This window comes from Balaenoptera musculus, chromosome X, assembly GCF_009873245.2.
Source record: "Balaenoptera musculus isolate JJ_BM4_2016_0621 chromosome X, mBalMus1.pri.v3, whole genome shotgun sequence".
Taxonomy (NCBI): domain Eukaryota; kingdom Metazoa; phylum Chordata; class Mammalia; order Artiodactyla; family Balaenopteridae; genus Balaenoptera; species Balaenoptera musculus.
The window spans coordinates 40,963,971-40,989,114 of record NC_045806.1 but is presented as its reverse complement, the minus strand read 5'-3'; the positions used below and the strand labels follow the sequence as shown (position 1 = coordinate 40,989,114).

General features: G+C 40.9%; 1 protein-coding gene across 6 annotated transcripts in view; it reads right to left on the bottom strand.

Annotated features, from left to right (window-relative positions):
- Positions 1-25,144, bottom strand: part of JADE3 (jade family PHD finger 3) — a 162,623-nt gene that overhangs the window by 4,935 nt on the left and 132,544 nt on the right. For 5 of the 6 annotated variants that reach the window (XM_036839628.1, XM_036839629.1, XM_036839631.1 and 2 more), the window contains 5 exons: positions 23,980-24,191; positions 18,937-19,104; positions 16,381-16,497; positions 3,152-3,622; positions 1,586-1,703 (listed from right to left, as the gene is read on the bottom strand). In XM_036839628.1, coding sequence (XP_036695523.1) covers positions 1,586-1,703; positions 3,152-3,622; positions 16,381-16,497; positions 18,937-19,104; positions 23,980-24,191 — 1,086 coding nt within the window. The remainder of the gene's footprint in view (positions 1-1,585; positions 1,704-3,151; positions 3,623-16,380; positions 16,498-18,936; positions 19,105-23,979; positions 24,192-25,144) is intronic. The other variant, XM_036839633.1, reaches the window with a different exon arrangement.

Here is a 25,144-nt window from a genome sequence, read left to right as displayed (position 1 = left end):
ATCATACACCATGATAAAGTTGGATTTATTCCAGGGACATAAGGATGGCTCAACGTTTGCAAATCAATCAATGTGATACATCATATTAACAAAAGGAATGATAGAAAGCACATGATCATCTCAATAGATGCAGAAAAAGCATTTGACAAAATTCAACATCCATTCATGATAAAAACTCTCATCAAAGTTGGTACAGAGGGAACATAGCTCAACATAATGAAGACCATTTATGACAAACCCACAGCCAACATCATACTCAATGGTGAAAAGCTGAAAGCCTTTGCTCTAATTTCAGGAACAAGACAAGGATGCCCAATCTCGCCACTTCTATTTAACATAGTACTGGAAGTCCTAGCCACAGCAATAAGACAAGAAAAAGAAATAAAAACCATCCAAATTAGAATGGAAGAGATAAAACTGTCACTATTTGCAGATGACCTAATTCTTTATATAGAAAACCCTGAAGTCTTCACCCAAAAACTATTAGAATTAAAAAATCCAGCAAAGCTGCAGGATACAAGATTAATATACAGAAATCTGTTGCATTTCTATACACTAATAATGAACTATTATTTCTCAGAAAGTAAAAAAAAATCCCAACGGGCAGCATTTGTTCCCTAAGGGTCCATACTGAACACTCACAGCCCCCATCTCTACCAGGGCCTGCCACCTGTTGCTGCCACAAGCGGTTATGGGGCTGGGTCCCACTAATCAGAAGCCACATGGTCTAGGGGCCAATTTCCTTGGCATCATGGAGGCTCTTCCTGCTGTCCTTTGGTTCTTCTTGTCTTGTCCATCGTGGTGCTCTTGTGGCTGAGCAGCCCTGCTGTCTCCTGCTACACCATTCTGCTGTGACCCGTGATACTCACAACTGACCACGAGCCTTTGATACCTACCTGACACCTTATTTCTGGGTGCCTCTCTTGCTCTATAGCTGGCCCTTGGCAGAAGCTGGCTTCTGCACACCCTGCCCAGTGACCCCTGGTTGCCCAGGCTCTGCCACTGACCTCTGTGTTAAATGAGGCACAGGGAGGTTACAAATGTCTCTGAATATGACTGTCATTATTCCAGCCAAGCTCCCATGCTTAGGGCACTGTAATTATGCTCACTTGTTTCTCTCACCAAGTGGGCAGAATTCTCTGAAGGAATTCTGTCTTGCTGACTGCTCTGTCTTCTAGCTCAGCTCTTAGTCCATAGGAGGTGCTCAAAAAATATCAGTGAATAAATGAAGAGACAAGAGCCCAGACCTCCTAACTTCTGGCTAAGGATCTGTTATAACAGACTATTGTTAAGTAACCCTGGAATTAAATGTTTTCTGGAAACTAGGATTAGATCCTATCGTACTGATTTCTAAATGAATCCAATGATTTTAGAATAATTTCACGGCTCCAACTAATAGCCTCAAATATCTGTCTGGGACCTAGGTTATCTGTCCTAGGCCTGCCACTCCATCAACCCCACCCTGGGATTTCTTGCCTCATGAGTCAACAGTGAAACGGGCCATGTTATATCAGGGCTGGACTAGAAGAAATGAATTTAAAAGATTTTTAAGTTAAACAATTGATATAAAATTTACACAGGTTACCTGCAGCAACTTCCTGGTTAGCAAGCTGGACTTGCAAACTGAAGATCTGTTCCTGTATTTTGATTTGTGACAGTTTCAGCTTCTCTCGCCTGGTTATCATGTAGCACAGGTTTCGGACCTGAAAGCCCAACCCCCAGCAAATAAGAGATTTTTGTCATGTTACACAAACCTGACAATTGAAATTGTTTAGCTAAAATTAAGACAACTAAAGTCAGGTGGGGTTGGGGGGTGGTGGGCAGGTGAGGAGAGAAGACAGAACCTAAAAGCTGTATAACGAGAGCCACTCCACAGGAAGTCACATAGCATGGTCAGTCGTGGGATCATGGTTCCCATATCAGTCAGTAGCACAAGCAAAATGCTCCAAAGCCACCTCCTGAAGTCTACTCTCCCTGTGGTATCATGGGGTTGATATTTATCTGCACAGCCAGGCTGGGAAAACTGAATGATGACTTAACATTTTAGCTTTCCCTTTAGATCCCTGAGTAAATGGTGGCAATGCTGGATCCAGTACAGTTTTCTAATGAGCGCTGGATCAGCAGGATAAAGGTCTGCTGGGAAGACTGGAAGTGGCTTTTTTGCTCACACTTTCAGCTCAGCCAAGTCTCCATAGCCACAAGGGTGAAATCCTCACCCTCTCATGCTCCTTCATCTGGACAAATTACTCAACCTTTCTGTGCCCCAGTTTATTCATCTGTAAATAGGGATAATAATTGTACCTTCTTCATAGGCATGTTAGGATTATATGAGTTAATAGTTATAAAATGCTTAGAACAGTGGTGCCACATAGTAAGTGCTATATGTGTGTGAGAGTTAAATTTTAAAAAGTGAGCCAAATCTATTAGTTCCCCTCCAAATTCTGGTAGCAGAGAAAAAAACAAGCCACCTCTATAATTATACTTGATTATAAGATTCTCTAGGGTAAACACAGGGCCTAACTTATCTTTGAACCCCTACAGTACCTAATTTAGTAGATACCTGATTATATATATATATATATATTTTGACCCCCCAGAGGGCATTTGGTAACTTGGGTACATTTTTGGTTCTCACAACTGGGCATGTGGGGGTTTGCTACTAGCATCCAGTGAGTAGAGCCAGGGCTGCTGCTAAACATCTTACAGTGTTCCCCACGACAAAGGACAGTCCCCTACAACAAAGAACTATCCAGCCCCAAATGTCAATAGTGCCGAGTTTAAGAAACTCTGATCTGGTGCTTTCCTAAATAAAATTCATTCTTTCTTCAGCCTGTAGTCTCATAAGTGTGTCAGTAAAATATAGCTGAGCCAATTTAGGTTCAACAGTGAATAAAAAGTAAACCAAATGAAAATTTATTTCAAATTTAAGGTTCACAGAGCATCTAAGTGAGGACGCTTCCATTCTCTGATGTGTCTACCAGAATTTCAACTAAGCCCAATGTTTGGGGCCACGATGAAATCAGAAGATAAGCAAGGACACAGAAGCTTACACTCTAAATGTAAATGAGCTGTGTTCTTTTAAAAACTGGAGTGGGGCCTCCATTTCTGTGCAGACCAAGACCTACACACTAGTCAAAGTTGGTCACCTTACCCTCTCTAGGTCTTGCCGTAGGTGCATAAACATTCTCATGCGAGTGTGAATACTCTCCTCTTTTGGCTGCACCAGGCCATTTTCTTCATCCTCTTTCGGAGGAAATAATGGCTTATTGAAGTTACTTTTCCGCTTTAGTTTCCAGTAGTTATAGATAAAGTCCACAGCTAGTGTGGGCAGCCCCAGCTCTGCGGCCACATCTTCCACACGGACCAGGGAATAGAACTCCTCCTCCAGCTCCCGAAGCTTCTGTGCCCGCACGCTGGTCTTCTCGCTTTTGGTCTGGCCCTGCTCTGAAGCCCTGTGTAGGGGGTACTCGGCCTCCCCGAGCTTCTGCCTGTTTTGGCTGTGCTTGAGGCAGTATGACTTGAACTTTACTTCATCCCCCTCATCTAGGATGGTCTTCATTTCTAGGTTGTGCTCGAAGGCGCAGGTGACGTGGAAGGCAGTGATGCAGCTTTTCACTGAGCACTGTGGGAAGAAAAGATGTGTTAAGGCAGCAGGGCTGTGGGGGGAAAGGGGAAGCCCTATACGCCTGGGCCTAAACTGAGAGCTCATAGGAAGCAAAGGAAAGACAGGGAGAAAGTTGGTCTTAAACTGACCATGATGGACACTTTACAAGTAACCCAGGAAATCTGCTCTTATAGAGAACAGTAAAAACAGAGGCAAAAAAATGTTTTTTCAAACTCTCCTTTAAATTTTAGCTCAAGCATTAAGTTTTTTCCGAGAATTCTTCTTTGGCCCCTGTAAAGAGTCATGCTGTACTTTTTCTGTGACCCCGATATCACTTTATTATATGCTTCTACAGTGGTCCTTTTCACACTGTACCTATAGCATAATAAATGTAAAATCCCTGGCCATGGCTCTTAATGACAGAAGCTGTGTCATTCATCTTTGCATTGCCATCAACTATTGAACAAGGAAGTACTCAAGAAATGCTTTTGAACAATTGAAAGGAAAACAAAATCAGTATTATTGCCAGAGCAGCTATTGGTTCTAAAAAAGGCCACAGGAACTCCAATATCTAAGTAACCTAACTTCTTGAAATTGGTCTTATAGAGCTGTGCTGTCCAACATGGTAGCCAGGGTAGCCAACTGACCACAAGCAGCTATTAAAATTAAAATTACATACAATTAAAAATTCAATTCCTCAGTCACACTAGCCACATTTCAACCATACTGGACAGCACAGATTTCCATCACATCATAGAAAGTTCTGTTGGACAGTATGGTTACAGACAATCTGGAATTAAGTTTATAATATTCTGCCATTCATAGATGCAACACATTTGTTAAGTATCACTATGGGGCATGCGCTGAGGACTCACAGGGAGGCAGAGAGAACCTGGCCCATGATTGCTGGACTCTTGTGCTTCAGTTAGTCTCAATTACCATTTGTTATGGTTATGTTACAGTTTTCCTTCCAAAGATTTAAAATGCATGTGGGTGTTTATATTTTTATGCAAAGGAAGGAGGGAAAGCAATGGAGGATTTGTTTCAAAAGATATAGTGGGAATTCCCATGGTTAAAGCCAAGTCTCAAATCTTTTGGAAGCTTGCATCTGGAGGGCAGACTGCTCAATTACCTATATGTTGGGTTTTTGAGAACTAAACACAGAGGATGACCTTGGATATGAATAAAGACTAAAAAAATGCAAAACCTGATAGGTCTCCTTATAGACTGAGAAATTCAACACTTAAGAGAATGCTGGCAACCATCAAAGCTTTAATGGGGGCAGATTCCATTTAATCTAATTTCACAGGATAAAGAATTCCAGGGATGGAAAACAATTCAAAGATCATCTTATCCAACCTCACATGTATTATTGCTTGTACTTCCTGTAAAGTACCTGATATTCTACCTACACTGCTCCCTGCCCTCAACTCCTTCCACTTTTCAGTTAAGTGGTACTCTAGCCACTTACTGTATTCCTAAAACAGCCCACCCCAACTTAGATCAACTGGAAGAGTCTGTTACATTACATCGAAGTTTGTATTCTTAAAAATTCTATGTATTTGAAAAGCCTCATGAAAATGAGGATGATGAAAGCCCCAAACTATACTTTTATCTGGGTACCTTTGGTTATCCCTTGAATAAGAAACTAGCTGGTCATTTAAAACACAAGTAGCAAAAGGCACTCTTTAGCAAAAGATTAAAAGTGTTGGGCATAGTGCTCTTCTGCTGTTTAATAACTGACAACAATATGGGAAGAGAAAGCAAAAGGATTGTTTTCTATTCAAGGACATCAGTGTGTGACATAAAACTACTACTAATGGGAAGCTAAAAACAGATCATCTCTCTCAGGTCAAATTTATAGAATGTAGAGACATAAATATAAATTACTCAAAATAAAAAGACAATACACGAATAAGAATTGGGTACTTAGATGAAAAATGGAATGTCCTTAGGAAACTCTGCCATAAAATACATCTAGTTTCAAGAAAAGGTCATTCTATGATATTTATAGCTAGAAGTCCATATACCTTGGTGGTAAAGGAGAAATGCTAACCAAATAACTTTTAATTTTTTTTCCCAAAAACATATATTTGGCACATTCTATTAAACAAAATGCTTTTGTATATATCTCATTTCTACTGTAATCACTTAAGGTGATAGGGGAGGTTTTATTTTGCCCATTTTAAAAGAACAGCTTTATTGAGATATAATTTACATACCACAAAACTCACCAATTTTAAGTATACATTTCAATGTTTTTAGCATATTAACAGAGTTGTGCAACCATCACTACTACATAATTCCAGTTCATTTTTATCACCCCCAAAAAGAAATCTCATGCCTATTTGCCACTCCCTGTTCCCAATCCCAGCCCCAAGCAACCACTAATCTACTTTGTGTCTCTATAGAAATGCCTATTCTGGACATTTCATATAAGTGGAATCATATGTGACAGTTTATATCTGGCTTCGTTCACGTAGCACGTTTTCAAGGTTCATCCATGTTGTAGCATGTATCAGAATTTCATTCTTCTTAAAATATGGCCAAACAATATTCCATTATATTGGATATACCATATTTGTTTATCCATTCTTCAGCTGATGGACATTTGGGCTATTTTTACTTTTTAGCTATTATGAAATAATGCTGCTATGAATATTTGTGTACAAGTTTTTGTGCGGACATATGTTTTCATTTCTCTTTGGTAATGTGCAATAAAAGATTAACCTTGCCGAAGAAAGGCTTGGCCCTTTGCCTCTAGCTCCTAAGAGGTAACCTCTAAACCCATGGAATGTCCTGCCTGATAAGAGTGTCTTTATTTACCTGGGGGCCTTGGGCCATGTCAGATAGTCTATGCTAACAATGTGATTTATGGTGGAAGCTCTGAGCCACGTGGTATCAGCCTGACCTCTGGAGGGACTGGAGACTAAGGCCAGCCATGCAGGTGGTCAGCCCCGTCTATGTGACCAACTCCTAATAAAATCTCTACACCAAGACTTGGGTGGCTTTGCTGGTTGGCAGTACTCTGTGTATATTATCATACACCAATGCTGAAAGAAATAAGCACTGTCCACAAGATTCCACTTAGAGAGGAAACTGGAAGCTCCATGCCTGGTCTCTCCTGGACCCTGCCCTATGTGCCTCTTCCCTTTGCTGATTTTAATCTGTGTTCTTTCACTGTAATAAACTATGACCATGAGTATAACGGTGTTTTGAGTTCTGTGAGTCCTTCTAGTGAATTATTGAAACTGAGAGTGGTCTTGGGGACCTCTAACTTGTAGGTATATACTTAGAAGTGGAATTACTAAGACATACAGTAACTCTATGTCTAACTTTTGGAAGAATTGCCAAACTGTTTTCCACAGTGGCTGTGCATTTTGCATTCCCACCAGCAATGCATAAGAGTTCTAATTTCTACACCTTCTTGCCAATAATTGTTATTGTCTGCCTTTTTGATTATTACCACCCTAGTGGGTATGAAGTAGTATCTCACTATGGTTTATTTACTTTTAAAGGGGGAAAAAGAAAGAATTTTCTACCTATTCTTCAGAAATTATAGAAGAGAAATGAGTTTTTGAAATACTTTCATTAGAGGGAAAATGCTACCCTTATATATTCACACTTGTAAGGGGAGTTGGAGTTTCTGTGGGATGAGAACTGGATCAGATAGGATGGTTGGAATAAAAATCTTTGAAAAAAGAACACCAGAGACTGATTTAGGAATTAAATTGTTTCTTGCCTCTTTAAGGAAATATTTTGTCACCCCCCCCCAAAACAAAATAGAGTGTCCTCCTCAAAAGCAGATGACACCTGCGCTGAACACCAAGGGCCTGGTGCATATGTCCTCAGCAGTTCTAATCCTGCTGCAGGACAGTGCCCATTTGGTTGCCCTTAATCCCCAATAATCTGTGAACAGACAAATGGGTGATATCAGAGCAATTTTCTCAAAACTTGGTCACTGAAACCATGTCATAAATGATTCAAAGTTAGCCCACAAAACCTATTTAGCCATTATGTACTTAAACTCTAGCACCAACGGTGGCCACCAGCCCTTCTGATCTCTCATCCCTAAGGGTCTGCAAGGTCTGAGGGGAGATGTCACTTGAGTGTTATTTAACTTTTCTCATGTTTATATCTGGTCTCCCTTAATAGACTATAAACACCTGAAAGCAAGGACCAGAAATATCTTAGAATAGGAACAATTTGTACTCACAAATAAAATTTGGAATATATGAGAAAAATATTAAGGTGCTTTCCCTCTTAATTTTTTTTGATGCCCTTTAATCTTAACATTTAATTTCCATCTCTACTAGTACCACCTTTAATAGTCACTGAGTAGACGTACTTGCATTTCCCCACTTGTCAAAGATTTTCATTTGTTTTAAAAAAGTTCACTTCCTTCATAGTCAAGCTCATATTAGCCTAACAGTAAACTCATGGTGGCCCACCAATTTATTCTGACTTCACTAAACCTGCATGTAACTCCAGACATGACCACATTCCTCTACTGTCGAAAGGGGCACCTACTCCAGCACCAAATGTTTAATGATTCTATTCAGTTTGACTGGATGAATGCTAGGGCTTTCCATCAACACAGTCAGACTGACTCCAGGGAATAATATGAACAATAACAACAAGTACAAATACTAGTACCACTAATATTTACTGAGTATTTAGTATCTCTTAGGCACTGTGTTAAGCTCTTCACCACATTATTAAGTAGGTACTATTTTATCATCTCCATTTATAGATGTGGAAACTGAGGAACAGATTTGGCAGGTAACTTCCTCAAGATTACATAACAAACAAGAGATGGAACCAGGATTTGGACCCCTGGAATCTGGCTCCAAAGGCTGTATTTTTAACCACTGTTCTTTCTTTTTTCTCAGGGAAGGTCTAAAACATCTGGATCTAGGTTGAATGGGGCTTGAACATAAGATATATAAGGACCCTACAGGAATTCTGGAAAGGCGGCAGAGGGACTGTGTCCAGGGTTTAAGCAAAATTCAGAGCTGTCTGGGGCATCTGTTTTTTTTTTTTTTTAAATTATTTATTTATTTATTTATCTATTTATGGCTCTGTTGGGTCTTCGTTTCTGTGCGAGGGCTTTCTCCAGTTGCGGCAAGCGGGGGCCACTCTTCATCGCGGTGCGCGGGCCTCTCACTATCGGGGCCTCTCTTGTTGCGGAGCACAGGCTCCAGACGCGCAGGCTCAGTAATTGTGGCTCACGGGCCTAGTTGCTCCGCGGCATGTGGGATCTTCCCAGACCAGGGCTCGAACCCGTGTCCCCTGCATTGACAGGCAGACTCTCAACCACTGCGCCACCAGGGAAGCCCTGGGGCATCTGTTTTGAACCCAGTCTTTAGGACCTGTTCCACGATTATCAGAAACCTTCATCCTCAGGAGAAAGGTTCTAGCTCCCAGATATGGAGGCTGTAGATATTGGCTAGTCTAGACCCCAAAACCACCAGTGTTAGATTCTATCCTTGCCGAATGAATGTTCCCAAATCAAAGGAAGAGGAGAGATGTGGGTATTCCCCACTGCTGGGAGATAGGAAGAATGAACACAATTCACAGTTAAGAAATTTCCATAAAGAGTTTATAAAGCAAAATACCTGAGGTGTGTTACTAATCACAAATACCCTTAAATAAACCTCTGAAAAACAAAGATGCTAATAAAACTTGACCCCCACCTATGTTCTGCTTATACTAATAGAGTGGGCTTTGTTTTCCATGGTTGACACCTAGTTTTCCTGTGGAAAAAGAGACCAAAACCCTTTTTCCCTTTTAAACCACCACTAAGTTAATTTCAAACCAATTAGTAATTTAGAATCTTGTTCCCTATATGGGGATCAAAAACAGTAAACAAATACAGTATATTAGTATAGACAGAACATAGGTGGAGAAAAATACAGCCACACTTCACAAGGTCACCTGAAGTTCACCCCCCCTCACTTGGGGGGAAGATCTTTAATGCAGCCTGGCATTCACAGTGCACTTCCCCAAACCAAAAAACTATTTCACACCTCTTCTCTCCCCAAACCTTGAGACTTCACCCACATCCTCACTGTCAGCTGATGATCCTGTTTCCTATCTCACTGAGGAAATTACAACAATCAAAAAGAGCACTCTGGGTACTTCCTGGTGGTCTAGTGGGTAAGACTCCACGCTCCCAATGCAGGGGGCCCGGGTTCGATCCCTGGTTGGAGAACTAGATCTCGCATGCATGCCACAACTAAGAGTTCACATGCCACAATTAAGAAGTCCGCATGCCGCAATGAAGATCCCATGTGCTGCAACTAAGACATGGAGCGGCCTAAATAAATAAATAAATAGGGCTTCCCTGGTGGCACAGTGGTTAAGAATCCACCTGCCAATGCAGGGGACGTGGGTTCGAGCCCTGGTCCAGGAAGATCTCACATGCCGCGGAGCAACTAAGCCCGTGCGCCACAACTACTGAGCCTGCGCTCTAGAGCCCGCGAGCCACGACTACTGAGCCCATGGGCCACAATTACTGGAGCCCACGGGCCTAGAGCCTGTGCTCCGCAACAAGAGAAGCCACCGCAATGAGAAGCCCGCGCACTGCAACAAAGAGTAGCCCTTGCTCGCCACAACTAGAGAAAAGCCCACGTGCAGCAACAAAGACCCAACGCAGCCAAAAATAAAAAAAATAAAATAAAATAAATAAATTTTTAAAAATAAAAAAAAATAAAACAAAACAATAAGAGCGAGGATTCTGGGAAGATGGCAGAGTAGGAGGCACCAGGAATCTGTTAAAAAAAAAAAAAAAAAAGAGTGCTCTGCAGATTCCCAGCAGCACACCTATCTAATACTGCACCTACACACTGCCTTCAAGCCTGTTACCGGGGAAGAACAAGCTGTGCTCTTACCTGAAGCTGCCCTTCTCTCACCCTCTTTACCCCACCCTCTCTCACCTACTGAAAAACCTCGCTCCAGCAGTTTTTCCTCTCCATGGGTCACTCTCTTTGCATGCATACTGTTATGTTCTATATGTTAACAAGTATACATACAATAGACTCTCAGTATCCTCGGGGGACTGGCTCCAGACTTCCTGTGGATACCAAAATCCACAGATGCTCAAATCCCTTAAATAAAATGGCACAGTATTTGCATGTAACCTACGTGCACATCCTCCCGTACTTTAAATCATCTCTAGATTATTTATAAAACCTAATACAATGCAAATGCTATGTAATAGTTGCCTGTGCAAGGCAAATTCAAGTTTTGCTTTTTGGAACTTTCTGGAATTTTTTTCCAAATATTTTCAATCTGCAATTGGTTGAATCTTCAGATGCAGAACCTGCGGATACAGAGGGCTGACTGTACATACTTGTTATTTCTTCCATCTTAAAGAGCGGACTTCTTTCCCTCACTTTTCCGGACTGTTCCTACTCCATTTCTTTGCCCTGACCCTTGGCAATGTAGCTTTTGCCAGCATCACTCCACCTAAACTGCTCATCCAGATTACCAGTAATCACATTGCTAAATTCAGGGGTCAATTTGTAGTCCTCATCTTACTCCAGCAGTATGTTTACATCACTGATCTTTCCCCTCTCCTTGAAACGCTTTCTTTCCTTGATTTCTAGGCTACTATGCTCTCTTGGTTTTCCTCCTGTCTCCCTGGTGACTTCTCAGTCTCCTCTGCTATCTCTCCCTACTCTCCTGACTACTTAACACTGGAATGCTGCAAGGCCCAGTGCTTGGTACTGTTTTCCTCTCTATCTACACTCCCTCACTCAGTGATCTTACCCAGTGCAGGCTAAAGATACCTACATGACAGTGACTCCCAAATTTATGTCTTCAGTCCAAAACTTCCTCCCAAACTCCAAACTCGCATAGACAACTGTCGGTTTAATATTTCCACTAGGATATCTGGTAGACATCTCAAACTTACATGTCTAAAACTGAACTCATGATGATCTTTCCGCCCACATCTCTTCTACTTGTAGATTTTTCCATTCAGTTTATGGCAACTTTACCCTTCTCCCTGTTCAGGCCAAAACCTGGAAGCATCCCCAACTCCTGTCTTTCTCTCACACCTCATACCTGATCCACAGTTAATCCTCTTGGCTCTACTTTCAATATTCATCCAGAACCCAATCACTTTTCACCACCTCCAGGGCTACCACTCCAGACAAAGCCACCACTGCCATCTCTCAAGGATTACCGTAATAGCCTCCTAATTGCTTTTCTCGTTCCTAACCTTCCCTCCTCACAGTCTGCTCCAAATAAGCAGCCAGAGTGCCTATTTTTGTTTTTAACCTTCTACTATGGAAAAACCTACATAATAGCATAGAGAATACTATATTAAACCCTATATACCCATTATACAGACTCAATAATTATTAATGTATGACCCATCTTGATTCATCTTTAACCCCCATAGTACCCTGCCCTCCAGACTATTTTGAAGCAAATCTTAGACATGATTCCATAGAGTGATCCCTTAAAAATATAAATCAAATCATTTTACTTATCTGCTCAAAACCTGCTAATGGCTCCCCCTTTAAACTCTAAGTAAAAACAAAAGATCTTTTTTTTTTTAAAAAATCTTTTGGCCACGCCACGTGGCATCTGGGATCTTAGTTCTCTGACCAGGGATCGAACCAGTGCCCTCTGCATTGGAAGCGTGGAGTCTTAACCACTGGACCACCAGGGAAGTGCCAAAACAAAAGATCTTATAAGGGCCCTGGAAACCCTTCACCATGGGCTTGCAAACTATGGCCCACAGACCAAAATGCAGCCAGATACCTGTTTTTATGTGGCCCATGAGTTAAGAATGGGAGCTGAAAATGGTTTTTACGTTTTTTAAATGGTGGAAAACAATCAAAAGAAAAACAATATTTTATGACATATAAAATAAATTTAGAGTCCATAAATAAGCATATGAGCATGGCTATATTCCAGTAAAGCTTTAAGTATCGTCTATGGCCGCCTTTGTGCTACAAAGGCAGAACTGAGTAGTCGTGACAGAGACCATATGGCCTCCAAAGCCTAAAATATTTACTATCTGGCCCTGTATAGAAAAAATTGCCAACCCCTGCCCTAACCAATCAGGTCCCTGTGTAATCTCTCCGATCTTCTCTTCCCACACACTCCATTCCATTCTCATTGGCCTCTTTCCTATCTCTCGGACAAGCCAAACACACTCCTATCTCTGGGCCTTTGCACTGGCTGATCCCTCTGTCTGGAATATTTTTACCCCAAATATCTGCATTGTCTTCTCTCACCTTCGAGTCTTTGCTCAGATGCCACAGCTACGGTGAGTCCTACTCTTACCACTCTATTTAAACTTGCAATGTATGCCTCCTGCCCCACAATCCCCATCTTCTTACCATACTCCACGTTTTTCCTTTCCATAGCACTTACCACCTTCTAACGCGATATTTAGTATCTATTGCTTATCACCGATTTCTCCCAAACCAAAATGTAAGTTCCATGGTGCAAAGTTCTTTGTTGGTCCACTGATAAATCCGAAGTGCCTAGAACAGTGCCTGGCACGCAATTAGGCACTCAAATATTTGTTGAATAAGTGAAATTCCTTATAATCAAAATTTTAAGAGACTTTTATGACCACCACAGCAGCATACATCTCCACTTCATTGATCCATGTATCAACACATGATAATTGAACCATGGCAGGTACCTCACAGAAGAAATTCTCCACCTGATATGGACCACAGTGAGGTAACCAGAAAGTCAACACTATTTGCACCAAAGAGTTGCTGAAACCTGTCACCCAAGCCACTGCTGCCAGTTGTTGGCATAGCCAAGAGTGCATGATAACTGTGTAATGGAGAGGCTGGCAGATAGCTACATAACAATCAAAGGCCATTACTGAAAGAAGTACACATTCAGTGGATCCTAAACTAAGGAATATGAAAAGTTAAGCTATGCATCCTAGGTAGCTGATATTTCTCCAGTGGCTTTGGATGTTGACTAGCATTTGGGGGACAGGGGAAGTAGTATAGCAAAGGTCCAAAAAAGAGAGATTAGACAGAAAGAAATACATGGGGGTGTGGAGTCTGGCATCAAGGCATGACAAGATAATGATGGCTAAATTCCCAAGGAGGGTCATTATGCAGAAAACGGAGATGGCCAGAAAAAGAACCATTTCTAGGTTGGGCCATTCAGAGAAGCCCACCCGAACAAAGCCATCAGAGTGATGAAAAGTGTTACTGAATTTTCTCATTGCTTAACACTACTTGCTGGAAACACCACAGTCAGAATTTTGAAGCCTGATTATCCTTTGCTTAGAACTTATTGCTGGTTCATGAACTTACATGCAACAGAGGAACTGGATAGGGAATGCTGAAACAAGTAAAATCATTAATGTATTTCCTTTTATTACCTCAGCAAGAAAACTAAGAATTAGCAATTATATACCTGTATTTTAACAACCATATTTTAAGCCACGACTTTCATTTAGTAAACTCATAGTTTACTAAGTAGAGGTATTACTAAAGTAAAGGTAGTATAGATGCATTACAAAATATTTGTTATAAAAAGGTGTTGGATCTGTTAAGATTGAGAGAAACTAAGACTTCACTGGAGCTTCCTTAAATCTCTAATTTACTCAGTAAAAAAAAATTTTTTTAAGAGTCTTAATTTGGAAAGACCTTTACAAAATGCAGAATCTAAACTCTAAGTAATAAAAACAAAACCACTGCCCTGCAATAAAAAAACCCACTCCAGAATGTTTCTTCCATTCATCTGTTCATCCACTATCCATCTATCAATCTAATATTTGTTGTCCATCGGCCATGTCGGGGGTTTGGAGGATCTAAGGATGAAACAGTTTGAGCTTGCAGCCTACTAGGGAAGCTAAGACTCATAGATAAATAACTACAATAGAGGGCAGAATGTGGCAATATGGGGCGTTTTTTCTCTCACCACAGTCATGCTGCCAATTACTAACTGTTGTAAAAAAAATCATCCTTTAAAACAGCAAAAATGGGGGAAAATGCAGGTACCACAATAAGGAAAATAAGTAAATTAACAGACAGAAATTCATTGTGCTATTAGAAAATGACTAAATGATAATTATGAAAAGATGGGAAATATTTTATTTTTTAGTGGGGAGAATGCATATTACAAACTAATCTATGATACAATTAAATACAGATATATTTATTCAATAAACACTAATTGAGCACTGACAAGGGGCAGGCACTCTTTTGTGCTAGGGGAAGAATGATACATAACCTTGGCCCTCAAGGGGCTCACATGTGGGGCGCAATCAGGAGAGAACTTAGAAAAGCATAAACAGGCAATTTGTTAAGGCAGTAGACCCCATGGGAATAGTTTTCCTTAAAAATGTTCCCCCTTATAATTGCTAAAGTGCTACAGTTCAAATAAATAAAATCAGCAGGAAAAAAATTTTTTTAAAAAGCAAGACAAAGTATCCGATTCTGTCAAATGTAAAAACGAGTTTAAAAACTAAAAGTGTTTTTGGGGTCCAGATTGTATTCTTTTTTTTTTTTTAAACACTATTTTATTTATTTTATTTATTTATGGCTGTGTTGGGTCTTCGTTTCTGTGCGAGGGCTTTCTCTAGTTGTGGCAAGTGGGGGCCACTCTTCATCGCGGTGCGCGGGCCTCTCATTATCGCGGCCTCTCTTGTTGCGGAGCACAGGCTCCAGACGCGCAGGCTCAGTAATTGTGGCTCACGGGCCTAGTTGCTCCGCGGCATGTGGGATCTTCCCAGACCAGGGTTCGAACCCGTGTCCCCTGCATTGGCAGGCAGATTCTCAACCACTGCACCACCAGGGAAGCCCCAGATTGTATTCTTTAAATACCATTTCCCAGTAAAAGAACCAGGGTTACTTGGAGGAGTGGCTGATCCCAGGTCTAGAGCAAGAAATCTGCAAGATGAGCCAGATAGCAAGGAACCTCACGAAACACCTAGAGCCACTGTCCCTAAGCTATGACATCATATGGCCCCCTTTCTGTGAAGGTGAACATGCAAACCTAACTCCAACCAGACTGTATACTATGCAAGAGGTCTGGGAAGTGGAAGGCCAGCCCTTCCTCCCCTCTCACCAGGAAATCCACCTTATTACATTTGGAATAAAAGGTGAGATGACATTCTGGAAAACTAGATTATGAAGGGTCAACCTTTCTGCCTTTTCTGGCGGTGACTGGCCTCTCCCAGCCCCATCCTCCCCACCTCCAATGTTGCTTTTGGGTGCACCAGCTACGACTTCTACTTCAAGCAGCTGAATTTCTATGCCTCAGATGTCTCAGAAAACTCTACTTGCACTACCATATGCAACAAATATGCCTATGAGAATGACTTTCAAACCTATCAACCAGAATTTATCCATTCAGATGCATCTTTCCCTGTCAAATGAGTTGCACTTAGTCCAGCAACAGGGTCATCTGTCAAATCATCCTGGAACCCAAGTCATCCATCTACAACGGGTGAGCCACACAAGAACATGGGCCTGGTTGTTTAGTTATGGCTTGTTTCCACCCAGGATCATCTAGCTTCAGAACTCACCTAATTCATCAGATCTGAGAGAGGAGGATGGAAATTAACCACCACTATGGCTATTGAAAAGAATAAGCTGAAGGGTCCAGAGGCAACATCCAAAAAAGGGGTTCCAGAAATGGTCTGTACAGTAGCAGAGCTCTAGGAGTGAGTGGGAAGCCTGTTGAGTAACCTTTCAATTAGCAGGATGCTCTCACTGGGAGGGTGAGTCTGGCCAATTTGGTGTTAGCCCACTCCACCACTTCTCATTGGGACTTACCTGAATACAAGCCCCTGTCTTCAACTTGCACAGGTTGCAGACTAAGGCCCACCGACTGGGCGGAATATGGGAGACCTTTGTGATTGGTTCCATCCTCTCAGGACAAGCAATGCTGACCTACAAATAAAACACCACCATAAGGCAGAAGGCACCAAGGCATTCCAGAAGTACCTTTCACAAACCATAAATGATGTTACAAGAAGCTCAGAACATCAAAACAATGAGGTGAGCCATGTCTCCTAAGGTTACTATGGAACTTAGAATAAATAAAACCCATCTCTAGTCACTGCTCAGGGCTTCAATCATTTCCAGTAATATAAATGATTCCTATATAGGATGAGAGGGCAGGAGTAGAGACTAGGCATGGTCACCTTAATGAATCAAAGATATCTACACTTTACTTAGGAACCAAAGAAAGCTACTAAGGAAAGGAATTAAGATTCACAAAATCTAGCACCTCTCGCGTGTTTGAGATGGTGCCACATGCCTTGTGTTTTTTTCATTTAATAATGAATGACGAAAAACAGCGGCAGTGACATAGTATCGTTGGAAAGTAGCAGCAATCTGTGTAATGAAGAGATTGCAGCACATAAGTAGAAAAGATGAGGATAACATTTTAAAACCAGTCTTTAAAATCACGTTAACTATCACCAGCTTACTCTATTCTCTCAGTCAAAGTAGCTTTAAAGTGAAATTAGTCTTTGAGAGAGTGCTGAAAGAGACGCTTTTTAAAAACACAGAACGTTTTTCCGTGTGAAAATAAGGGGTCAAGCAACTTCTGGTAAAAAGTGTTTTCTTTTTCTTTTCTTTAAAAATACATACATGAGTTTCCAAGAGAGAAACGACTTTGAAAAGTGAAGGACTGTTGAGTAAGGACAGTTAAACTAGTACAAGTTCCACCCACATCGAGAAACCAACAGGAGAAAGATCAGAGGCATCTAGAACAGCCCCAAAAGTACTAGAAACCAGGTACTAGAAACCATAAGAAAATGTCAATAGGTGAGAAAGCTTCTTTTACTTTTAAAGAACTCTTCCTGAGTCATGTTCCAGACTTTTAATATTTTGAAAGAGCCTGCTTTATTAGCTGGGGAATTTGCTGCTAGAAACTAGTGACTCTCAGGCCAGAAACCTCAGAGTTCATTTCACATGTCTATTAGCTGGATGTTCTTAGTAAGAAAAAGAAACCACTACTCAAATTAAAAAAACAAACTGACTTCTATATCCATAAGAATACCATAGTATGTACCTAGAACTTTCAGTTTAACTTTGTGAGCTCGACTGCTAGACAGATTGGACGTTAACAAGAATAAAGCCAGGCAAGTTTTAAAGGAGAATGAATTTCTGATACAGTATCATCAGCTCCTCATAAACTGAATTCTGCAGTCTCTCTTGTTCTGCAGTTAAAGTGCTAACAAATTTGCTGGCTTGGATAGGGGTTGCGGAGAGAGAATGTGAATGAGATGTCCAAACAGATTTTGTTTTTTTTAAAAAAGGGCAGGCATAGGGCTTCCCTGGTGGCGCAGTGGTTAAGAATCCGCCTGCCAATGCAGGAGACTCAGGTTCGAGCCCTGGTCCGGGAAGATCCCACATGCCGTGGAGCAACTAAGCCCGTGGGCCCCGACTATTGAGCCTGTGCTCTAGAGCCCGCGAGCCACAACTACTGAAGCCCACGCGCCTAGAGCCTGTGCTCCACAACAAGAGAAGCCACCACAACGAGAAGCCTACGCATTGCAACGAAGAGTAGCCCCCTGCTCTCTGCAGCTAGAGAAAGCCCACGCGCAACAATAAAGACCCAACACAGCCAAAAATAAATAAAATAAATTAAAAATAAATAAATAAATAAATAAATAAATAAAAATAAAAAGGGCAGCCATAAAAAGTTAGAAGTAATGTCTGGAAGCCCTCAGGAAATAACAGCAACTGAAGGACCAGATTAAATAGTGAGGGGTGGCATTCTGAATAAAGAAACTCTTAAAAAATGGAATACTACTCAGCAATAGAAAGGCATGAATGTTGACACACACTATAATATAGACTGCTAGCCAGACAGAAAAGAGTGCATACTGTATGATTCCATTTTTAGACAAAACGAAACTATACTGATAGAAATCAAAATGGTAGTTACTCTTGGGTAATAGGGAACCAGATAAGGACTGGAAAGTGGGTGTGAGGGATCCTTCTGGGATGCTCTATGTCTACTTCTGGGATGTCCGATGTCTTGGTCTGGGTTGTGGTGACAGATACATACACGTGTAAAAACTTATGAAACTCTACACTTAAGATTTGGTATTTTTAAGGTAGGTTTTACCTTTAAAATATCTGCTGCTCCTACCCTCTCCTCTCATCCAAATTTATCCAATACCACTGGTAGTACCACCTATAAATTAATTAGCATGGGCTCACATGCCCACTTGCAAAAGAAGGATGTGAGGGAGGTCAAGTGGAACCATTGTCACCTCAGAAGCCTGGACAGGCATGAGGCATCTCCATGAAGCCTGAGTCAGTCTGAACGTTGTGGGAGAGCAAATGGCCTCACAGACCTGGATGAATTCTTACCTCTGGAATCCACAGGGCACAGCTGACGTGAGCCCATTTAGTCCCTGTCCTGGTGGTCTTCATGGCTCCACCTTTCTTTGGACATAACAGACATTGTGGATGAATGCCCAGGACACAGGAGCGACACAGCCAGCTGCCTTCTGGGACCTTGAGGATGCCGTAGCAGGCCTGGAGGCACGAGGAGGAGAGGGGGTGATGGTTAGCGTCTTCTCACGGGGTCAATGTCTGCTCCGGTACACAGTCACAGAGTACCCTCCACTTTTAGGAGAAAGAGGCAAATAAGGCCAAACGAGCTCATATCCAGGATTTAGTAATTTTAAAACACTCAAAAAAAAAAAAAAGCAACTTCTAGCATCTGTTTTAAGGTCAGCATGTCTGTCTATGAGAATCAACTTTAAGGACGATAGAATAAGACTAGAAGGAAATACACGTAAAGGTTAGCCCAACTGTTACCTGAGTTTTGTGATTACATATTTTTTTCTTTTTTGCCTCCGTTTTCTAAAGCTTTCTCAATGATTATGTATTATAATTAGTCAGTCATGTACTCACTGAACAACTTCTACATGTCATGCACTGCTGTGATCAAGAAAAAAGTGTTAAGAAATAAGCAGAATGAAACTTCTGAGGAGCAAATGAGCTAATGTTAAAGAGCCTAACAGTGCCTGCTGCATGAAAAGCACTCTCAGGAAATTGTAGCAGTTACTTGCTTGAGTTGAAGAAAAAGGGACTTATGAATGGATCCTGAATTGAACAGAATATTAGACTAAATCACAATAGTCCATAATGAGTCCTTGAAGCTACTTCAAATTCCTTACAGAATGAAGTTGGACAAATAAATAAATGAATTACTACTGGAGGTGGGAGGAGGGAGATTAGTTTGGAAAATAGTTTAGATTTCCGTTTCACCATCTCTAATTTCGCCCATCCTTCCCCCCTTACTGCTCTACTCTCACCATTAGAGACTATAGCTGGGGGCCACCTGGCTCCCCATGTGGCCTAGCATACCTTCACTACTGACTGATTCACCACCGCAGCTTCAAAGTCTGTGCCTGCCCCAGAAAGTTCACCCACAGCTCAGATTCCAGTTCCAACAGTCACCATCATGTTACCCCCGCAACTGGCCCCCTTTGCAAACTCTCTCTATCCATATCACCACCATGCTTCGCAGCTTCCAGATCCAAATTCCTTGACTCTTATTATCCACTTTCCTTCATCTACTGTCCCTTGGGCTTGCTACTAATCCCCACGGAGTGGTCACTAGACTCTGACCTTCCTCTCCATCCCCACCACAACTGCTCCATCCAAGTCCTCATTCACGTCATGCCTGGATTGATTTATTTCTAAATTCTCTTCCTCTCCCTTCATACCTTCAATCCTTCTTCTATTTGGCTGTCATATTCTTCTTACTAAAACAAAGACTTCATACCATTGCACAGCAATAAACCCTCTAAAAACCCCCTCTGCTCCCACCCCCAACCCCATCTAAAACCAGGGGCCTACTTCTTGAGGCCTGTTTTGTAAGGCCAACAAGCTAAGAATGGTTTCCATATTTTTAAAGGGATGTTAAAAGAAAGAAGAATATGTAACAGGGACTATATGTGGTCCTCAAAGTCTAAAATATTTACTATCTGGCCCTTCAAAGAAAAAGCCTGCTGTTCTTCACCTCAATTCTCAGATCACCGTAGCCCCTGTGTCTGCTCCACTTCCTGACTCCCACCCTCCACTCAACGTCGTTTCCCTCTCCAGGTACTTAGTCGACATCATGTATTCTTCTCTACTTTAACTGTTATGTTTCATCTCCTCAGTGATACTGTAAGGTCACTGGGGGTAGGTCCTTTACCATCAATTTATCTGGAAGGTTCTCTACGCTGAGCTTGAGCAGGTGGTTTGGTAGAACAAATAAATTTCACTCAACAACTGAAGCTGGATTCCAACTAGGCTGCTGTCACAAAAGCAGGGCATCATTTTATAAGGTCCCTAACCTTCAAAGCTTTTTCTTTCTCTGAGATCCAGAAAGTCTGCAAGGAAATGAAAGCAAGCTTTCTCCCTAAAACAGAGCCTCTTTCAGACCAGCAGAAGAAAAACCAGAAGCTGGTTCTAGGAATACCCTTTATCACCTGGCCATTTTATTGGGTAGAAAATCATTTACTGAGCTCTTGTGTAGACTTATTCCTGGTCATAAGATCATAGAAGCTTGTATTTCATTGTAGTGGCTCTCAACTTTTTCTAGACCACAAAATGACGAAGGTTGGACTGTATTTTTTTAAAAAACTGCACACATGCACGAACATATGTTTTACATATAATTTCAAGGGGTTAATAAATTTAGTGCTAAACATTATATATATGACAGGTATAAAAACTATGAGCATGTACCTTCAGGCAAATGAATTTAGGCCTCAGTTTGAGTGTTCAATACCTGGGCTAAGAGGCAGAAAATGGAATACATTAAGGGCCTTGGAATGGTCCCAATTTTCACACTTTTTAATGAAAAAAATTTAAATTAATTGTTAAAATCCAACATCTACTGATGTAAAATAAACCTCTCTTCTAAAGTACTGACCATAAGTGTATTATAGTCACAGAGGAACAAACAGTTGATATAATATGGTGGCAGTAAAGAAGAAAAATTATATTTAATGAATTTAATTGTCAACATGTCCCCAATTCTGTTGAGTAAACCAAATCTTCCAAATCATTTAAGTCACTTTTCAGTCAACAGAGGGAGCTCTAACCTAAGTATCTCTTTAGAATTCAAGTGAACCTACTCACTTCGGAAGAATTCTCTTTTATATGAAACTTTATGTGGCATCAACATCCAGCTTTAATACATACCAGCTTATATTCTGCAAGGCCTGGTCAGGTGTTATTGTCATTTCTTTCTACGTGAGGAAAGGGCACCATTTATAGTCATTACTGGATATGTTTTCAAAGCAAAATACCTTTAAGGAGAATTATTATGCTACATTTCATTTTGTTAGTTAAAGAACCTGGAAGTAATTCATTAATATGTTGTCCCAACTGTGAAGGACAAATACAGAAAACATATACAGATGACCTCAGTACTATTACCTTCAATTCTACTAAAGATCCACAATCATTTATCTGAAAACTAGGGTAAGAAACATCAGGAAATTCAGAATTGTGCATATCTTAGAAAAGTGGTACAGTATAGACATGGCATATTACCTAACCCCCTAATGGGACCAGGGCAGTGCCATATAATCAAATACATTAATATTTCTCTAACAAAATATATGAGTATTTTCACAAAATGAAATAAAGACTACAAATAGCCTCATATGGGGTGAGTTCTGCTACTGCCCTCAAATCAGTTTTGGTGCCAAACTTAAGTAAAAACTTGTAGTTTTCAGAGCTTTAAAATTTTGGAAATGCATAGAAGGGACTGTGGACCTGTACTGTCAGATATTTAAGTTCGTACTTAAGTAGTAAAGATTTTCTCTCTCACTAAAGGTGAGACATAAATGCCAATAACTGGTAGAGTGAAGATAAATTTTCAAAATTCACTCTAAAAGGATACAAGTAAAAGGAAGAAAGAGACCCAATTGATCACAGAATATTCTGAGTACCTTTTAATACAGAGGGTTAGGTTAGGTGGCCCATGGAACTAAAATAAAGTCTTAAGTCCTGGTTTCTCTCTATCTCCTGTGTTATCTAATCATTTTAATAATTTTGTAGTCAGGATGATCCTTCTAAATTACAAATCATATCCTTCAGGGTTGACAGGACAAAACCGAAGTTCCTTAGTTTGTCAGAGAAGGCCCTTCACATGTGTCTCTTGTATCCCTCTCTACCCTCACTCTCCATGCATTCCCTACTCGACCCCACCACTCTCCACAGTTCTGAACAGCTCAGAGTTGCCTCTAACATACTTTGCCTACTCTCACTACCCCACCTGAACATGTTCTCCTCTCTGCCTGAACACACGCTGCTGTTTTTTTCTGGCATTTCCCTTTGGCCATTAAGATTCAGCTTGGATGCCACCTTCTGGATGTTATCCCCGACCCCCATCCCTCCCATGCACTTCCACAGCAGCATGGACTTCAATCTACAAAAACATGCACAGTCCTGGCACATGGATGGTGTTGCATACCTATTTGCTAGATAAATCAATGAAATGAATGAAACACACAACAGGTTCAGAAGAGTGAAAAATCACTTAGGGTAAGGGAGTTCAAGAAAGGATTCAAACTAGGTCTTGAAAGGTATGTAAAGTTTTGTTAGCCGGAGGTGGGAGAAGGCATTTTAAATTGGTGTGGCTGAAACATGGAGACAGGACAGCATCAGGAATATTCATCACTGCCCCACTGAGTCACCTTATTTTGCTAGAGCATAGGGCTTGTGGGGGAAAAAAGGGAAAGAGCTGAAAAGAATGTGGATATCACCATCATCATTACTATTAATTAAAAAAAGTAGTGTGGTAGAGAAAGAATGACAACTAGCTGTAAGAGGTTGGGTAAAGTCACTTCACCTCTCCTGGTATTATCTGTAAAATTAAGGAGTGGGACGGTTTTTTACAATCCTAAAATTCTATGATGTTTAAAAGTGGAGTAGACCTAGTTTCCTGGGAGTGGTATATTTGGGAGACAGAGGAGAGCTCTGGGTGCCAGGATGAGGAGTCCTGACTTCCAGCTGTAGGAAGTGTAAACTCCCCAACGTTACTGACCATGGGTGTAACCTGATGATATATAACAGGGACTCCAAGGCAGAGGAGAGACTCCCAGGCAGGCAGCAAGGAGACTCCCCAGGGGACTGTAAAAGTATCGAACAAGGCAATCTCAATGGCATGGGCATGAAGATACACAATAAAGACCTGGGTTTAGCCCCCTGGAGTAAAGTTAATAAGTCACCTTGGGGATCATAAGGAGTATTATTTCTAAAGGAATTACTGGAGAACAGCCAGGCCAAATCTTTATTTTCACCCTTAAATGCAAGCTGCTACCCAGATACGGGTGCTGGAGATGATCACTGAACTTCAGAAAGGCTGACCGTGGGGAGGTGGCGGTCTCCACTCTCACTAACCTGATGCACACAGATGTTACACTTATCACAGAACACCATATCATTCCCTTCTTCACTGTCTGGAGACCGGCACACATCACAGATCACATCTTCATCATACTCTATGCCTAGCCCTTCCTCTGTCTCAATAGCATGGTTCATATTTTCATGGCAATGGCGTTCCAGGACTTCTACTGTCTTTTCCATAAGATTCTCATCAACTGGCCCACAACCTGCACAGAAATACAAACAATCAATCAACCCATCAGTCAGCTGTCATTCCCAAATCACCTACTGTGAGCCCGGTGCAGGGGTGGGGAGATTCTAAAGGATAAAACCATCTCTTCCCTGATCTAAAACTACCAGATTTTAAAGAATCTTTTACTAGAGCTATTCTAAAATTTACCTATCATCACATATTAGTGTTTGACACATGAAAGGAGAAATACATTTCACCATATTCTTTGTAAGTTATATATACTGACCCTTTCAATTTTCTGTCCAAATCCTAGCCAGTCTCCTCCTAGATCTGTTTTCTCTCTCTCTCTCTCTCTCTCTCTCTCTCTCTTTTTTTGTGGTTGTGCCATGCGGCTTGTAGGATCTCAGTTCCCTGACCAGGGATTGAACCTGGAAAGCCCGGAATCCTAACCACTAGGCAACCAGGGAACTCCCCTGAATCTGTTTTCTCTTATTCCCACTGAGGGAGGACTTTCATTGGACTTTGTAATATTGAACACTTTATAGTATAATAAAATAATTAGAATCATATAACTATTTGGATATAAATAACAATTCATTCTTAGCAAATTAGTTCCAATGAGCACATCTAATGGTTACAACACGGAAATTTTCATACAAAAAGGTATTAAGCCATAAAGGAAAATTCTAGGTACTGTATATGTGATTATACATATGAAATATTTGTTATTTGTTTTTCAAACCTGACTTTTAGAAAATCCAATAATATTTTCTAATGACAAACTATAATATAAAATAAACATTAGCATTCATAAAGGTCTAACTGCAAATTCTGAAATTACCTTTTTTGCCTCTTGATTCCTTTTCCTTCTATACTTTTAATTTTTCTTAGGCTTCTATACATAATAACTCAACTAAAAGATTCATATGATGGCTATTGGTAATAACTAAACATTTTTCTTCTTAGGGGGACTGATGATTTTGTGAG